General features: G+C 53.1%; 1 protein-coding gene across 1 annotated transcript in view; it reads right to left on the bottom strand.

The window, feature by feature from the left end:
• Positions 1-3,537, bottom strand: part of adam19a (ADAM metallopeptidase domain 19a) — a 40,120-nt gene that overhangs the window by 23,055 nt on the left and 13,528 nt on the right. The window contains exon 3 of the mRNA XM_019858210.1: positions 1,290-1,366. Within this exon, the coding sequence (XP_019713769.1) occupies positions 1,290-1,366 (77 nt within the window). The remainder of the gene's footprint in view (positions 1-1,289; positions 1,367-3,537) is intronic.

Genomic DNA, 3,537 nt, shown 5'->3' with positions numbered 1-3,537 from the left:
TGTCATCCGATGGGAAAGCGGGAAGCTCGCGTTTCAAGACGACTCGGACGCCGTCGTTTGTTCGGCCTTTTGGTCATGCCAGATTTTGATGGAGGCGTGAGTGGAAACGGAGCGCATGACGTTTTCTCGGTCGGCGCCGATTCCGATGTTGATGGTTTCATTTGACCGATTTTGAGCCCGCGTCGATTAAAATCCGCCCGCACCTAACACACAAATGCTTTTCGTATCTTTGCTTCCAATCCCAAATTTGCGTTTGCGCTCCCGGTGACGTGAGCCGAGTTCGGGCAAAAGAGCTTTCGTCTTCACCCTGGCACGCCCGAGCTGCCTTTGCCTCGTCTCGTGTCGAGTGCCGAGCGAGCGGCCGGCTCTCTCTTTGACTGTCATGAGCTGAACGAGATGAGGAGAAATTGGATGGGAGGATTTCGAAAGATGGCGCCGGAGATTTGCTCGCTGGCGAGAGACCGCAAACGGACAATAATTATGAAGCAAATAATTTTTTTTTTTTTTGGGGGGGGGGGTCCCTTCAAGGTTGCAACAACAAAGACATGCATTGCAGGCACAACATTGGACTTTAGTATTTAACTTAACCACAGAGAGAAAAGCTTGCAGATTTTGGGCCATTTATGGGGGGCATGGGGGGGTGCAATATTTGACTGTCATTAATGTCAAATCCGACCATATCACCTGTCGCGGGGTGTTTCCGGCCCCCATTAAGCATGAAAAACAAAGGATTACCGGATCAGGAAATCAAACTGTTTTATGGTCGAATCAGAGCGGCAAATCATGGCTGAACCGAGAATGTCGTTGCGCGTGATTTGATTTGTCAAAAAACTGCCATCTGTCCCATTCTTCATAAACAAGAGAATCCTTCTATTTTTCATCCGTTGCAAAGGGGGTCCGTCGCTTTGCTGCGCAATCGCAAACGGCCTCGTCAAGGATTCCGTTTGTGAACCGAATGGTGTGTTGACGCGGAGCAAGGAGGAGGTGGTGCGAGAGAGTTGTTGATCCTTGGGCTATTTTTTGCCAAACACGCACATCATCAAAGCAGTCGGGGAATCTTAAATTGACGAGGAAAAGAGAGAGAGAGAAAAAAAAAAAAAAAGAGCATAAAATGTCTCCTTTGACACATCAAACTGAAAGCGAATAAAACCTTGGTGCTTTTTGGGAGGCTCGAAGCGGCAAATGCAGTGGAACAAACAACTCGAGGTTGAGCGCGAGGACAGGAAGCGGGCGCTTCTTGCAGAGGCTCAGGAGGAAAAATGGCGTGCAAGCGCGGCGCGACGACTCACCGGTTGTGTTCCACTCGTAGCACCAGTTGGAGGTCAGCGGAGGAGAGCGCAATTTCCCCTCTGATTGGCCGCTCATCCTGGTGGATGAAGAAGAGACATTCGGGGAGTCAGACCCTGACAGCGTTCGCGTGGTCGACGAGCCGGCCCCCCCCCCGACGGCCACCTTCTCACACGAGGCCCCCGCTTGGAGTGGTCCCCTCGTCATCCGATGGGAAAGCGGGAAGCTCGCGTTTCAAGACGACTCGGACGCCGTCGTTTGTTCGGCCTTTTGGTCATGCCAGATTTTGATGGAGGCGTGAGTGGAAACGGAGCGCATGACGTTTTCTCGGTCGGCGCCGATTCCGATGTTGATGGTTTCATTTGACCGATTTTGAGCCCGCGTCGATTAAAATCCGCCCGCACCTAACACACAAATGCTTTTCGTATCTTTGCTTCCAATCCCAAATTTGCGTTTGCGCTCCCGGTGACGTGAGCCGAGTTCGGGCAAAAGAGCTTTCGTCTTCACCCTGGCACGCCCGAGCTGCCTTTGCCTCGTCTCGTGTCGAGTGCCGAGCGAGCGGCCGGCTCTCTCTTTGACTGTCATGAGCTGAACGAGATGAGGAGAAATTGGATGGGAGGATTTCGAAAGATGGCGCCGGAGATTTGCTCGCTGGCGAGAGACCGCAAACGGACAATGACGAAGAGAGAGCGGAAGACAGCCGGCCGCTGAACGGCGTTTACGTGCTTGGCGAGGACGATGGAGAGTCTTGAGTGACTCATTTGCCTCCGTGGGAGCTTGACGACAACGACCGGGAGTGACGCTGGCATTTTCGGGGCGCATCGCGATAAGGGAGCGCCAGACAGAATTTGTGATTGAAAACGGGTGTGTGTGTGTGTTTGTGTGTGTGTGTGTGTGTGTGTGTGTGTGTGTGTGTGTGTGTGTGTGTGTGTGAGTAAAATACAAATGCTGAAAGGCATCAGATATCCATTTCCTGGCCCAAAAGAGATGAAGTCTGCTTTTCAAGCAGACTGCGAGTCCACGTGGAGAAGATATTCGTCCTGATAGTTGTCATCTTGCCTGTCCGGCATCAAGAATCCGCCGAGCAGAAATCGACTTCTTTGGTGTCGTCCCCGTTGCATTTTCTTGCACCCTGAGAGATGCATCAAAGTACCCGCGGATGCATCATAATGCTTCGAAAGTGAGCTGCATGTGCGCACGCATGCGCGCGCCCGGATTGAATCGAGCTCGGATGCCTCGTTTCCCCGAGTTGCCAACGGAGCGATCAGACACACGGCGTGAACGGGTGCTCGATGTCATCGAAAATACGCCAAGTGGAAGGGGTGCGCGGCAGCACGCCCCACTCTCGCCACCTTCTCCCGGTGAAATTCGGCCAAGCGACGGGAAAAGAAGGGTCCGGTTTCTCCAGCGGCACAAATAAGGACAGGGGGAACGTGGCCTGGGGCTTCACTTGTGAGAAGGACGCTTTCAGGAAGTCCGAGGACCAGAGAATGAGCCTCGAGTGCCCCAACCCCCACTCCCCACCCCCCCCCACCTTATTATTTCCTTCCTTCCTGTGTTCAACTCTTATTGAGAAAAAAAGTCCAGCTGCATAAACATATTCACCCAGGTTCAATCGCAACCAATGCAGGGCGAAGAACTTCCAAAATCCGATGACGAGCAAGATTTTTGAGGACATGTGCACACTCGACTCGGCAGTATAATCCAACGAGCAGGAGGGGGGGGCGGCAAAAGGCCAACACTGAAATCGAGTCACGTCGTCGAGTTCAAGCAAAAGGTCATCTGAACTGTAATTCCCCGAGAAATGGCCTCTCCATCGGGCGGATTTGGGGCACTGGAAAAAGATATCGACGGGCTTTGCGGCATTTCGAGCCAGGTGTCATTTTTGATAAGGCAAAAGAAAAGGGCGGGGGCAACAAAAGGCGCGCCTCGACGCCAGACGCTTTTGGGCGCGTCTCGATGTTGCTCGCCGTCTCTTGACGGCGCGAGAGGATTCAGACTCATTCACGCGGTACCAGCGGCAAACCGCCGCCCTGACATTTGCCACTTTCTGATCGCCGCAGAACGTTCTTCAAGCAAGGTCGACTTTCTCGCCCGGCTGCCGACGCCAGCCGGCTTTGCAAAAGCATTCCGGTCAAACGGTCGGCCTGCGTTTGGTCGACAACAACAAACGTTTGAAGGGCCGAGTGTTTCCAGGCTACGATTTGGAAGGTTCGAAATCAACGGCCAATGAAAACGCCTTCACAAACG

Source organism: Hippocampus comes, unplaced genomic scaffold (assembly GCF_001891065.2).
Source record: "Hippocampus comes isolate QL1 unplaced genomic scaffold, H_comes_QL1_v1.1 scaffold48, whole genome shotgun sequence".
In the NCBI taxonomy this organism is placed as follows: Eukaryota; Metazoa; Chordata; class Actinopteri; order Syngnathiformes; family Syngnathidae; genus Hippocampus; species Hippocampus comes.
This window is presented reverse-complemented; position numbering and strand designations above follow the sequence as displayed.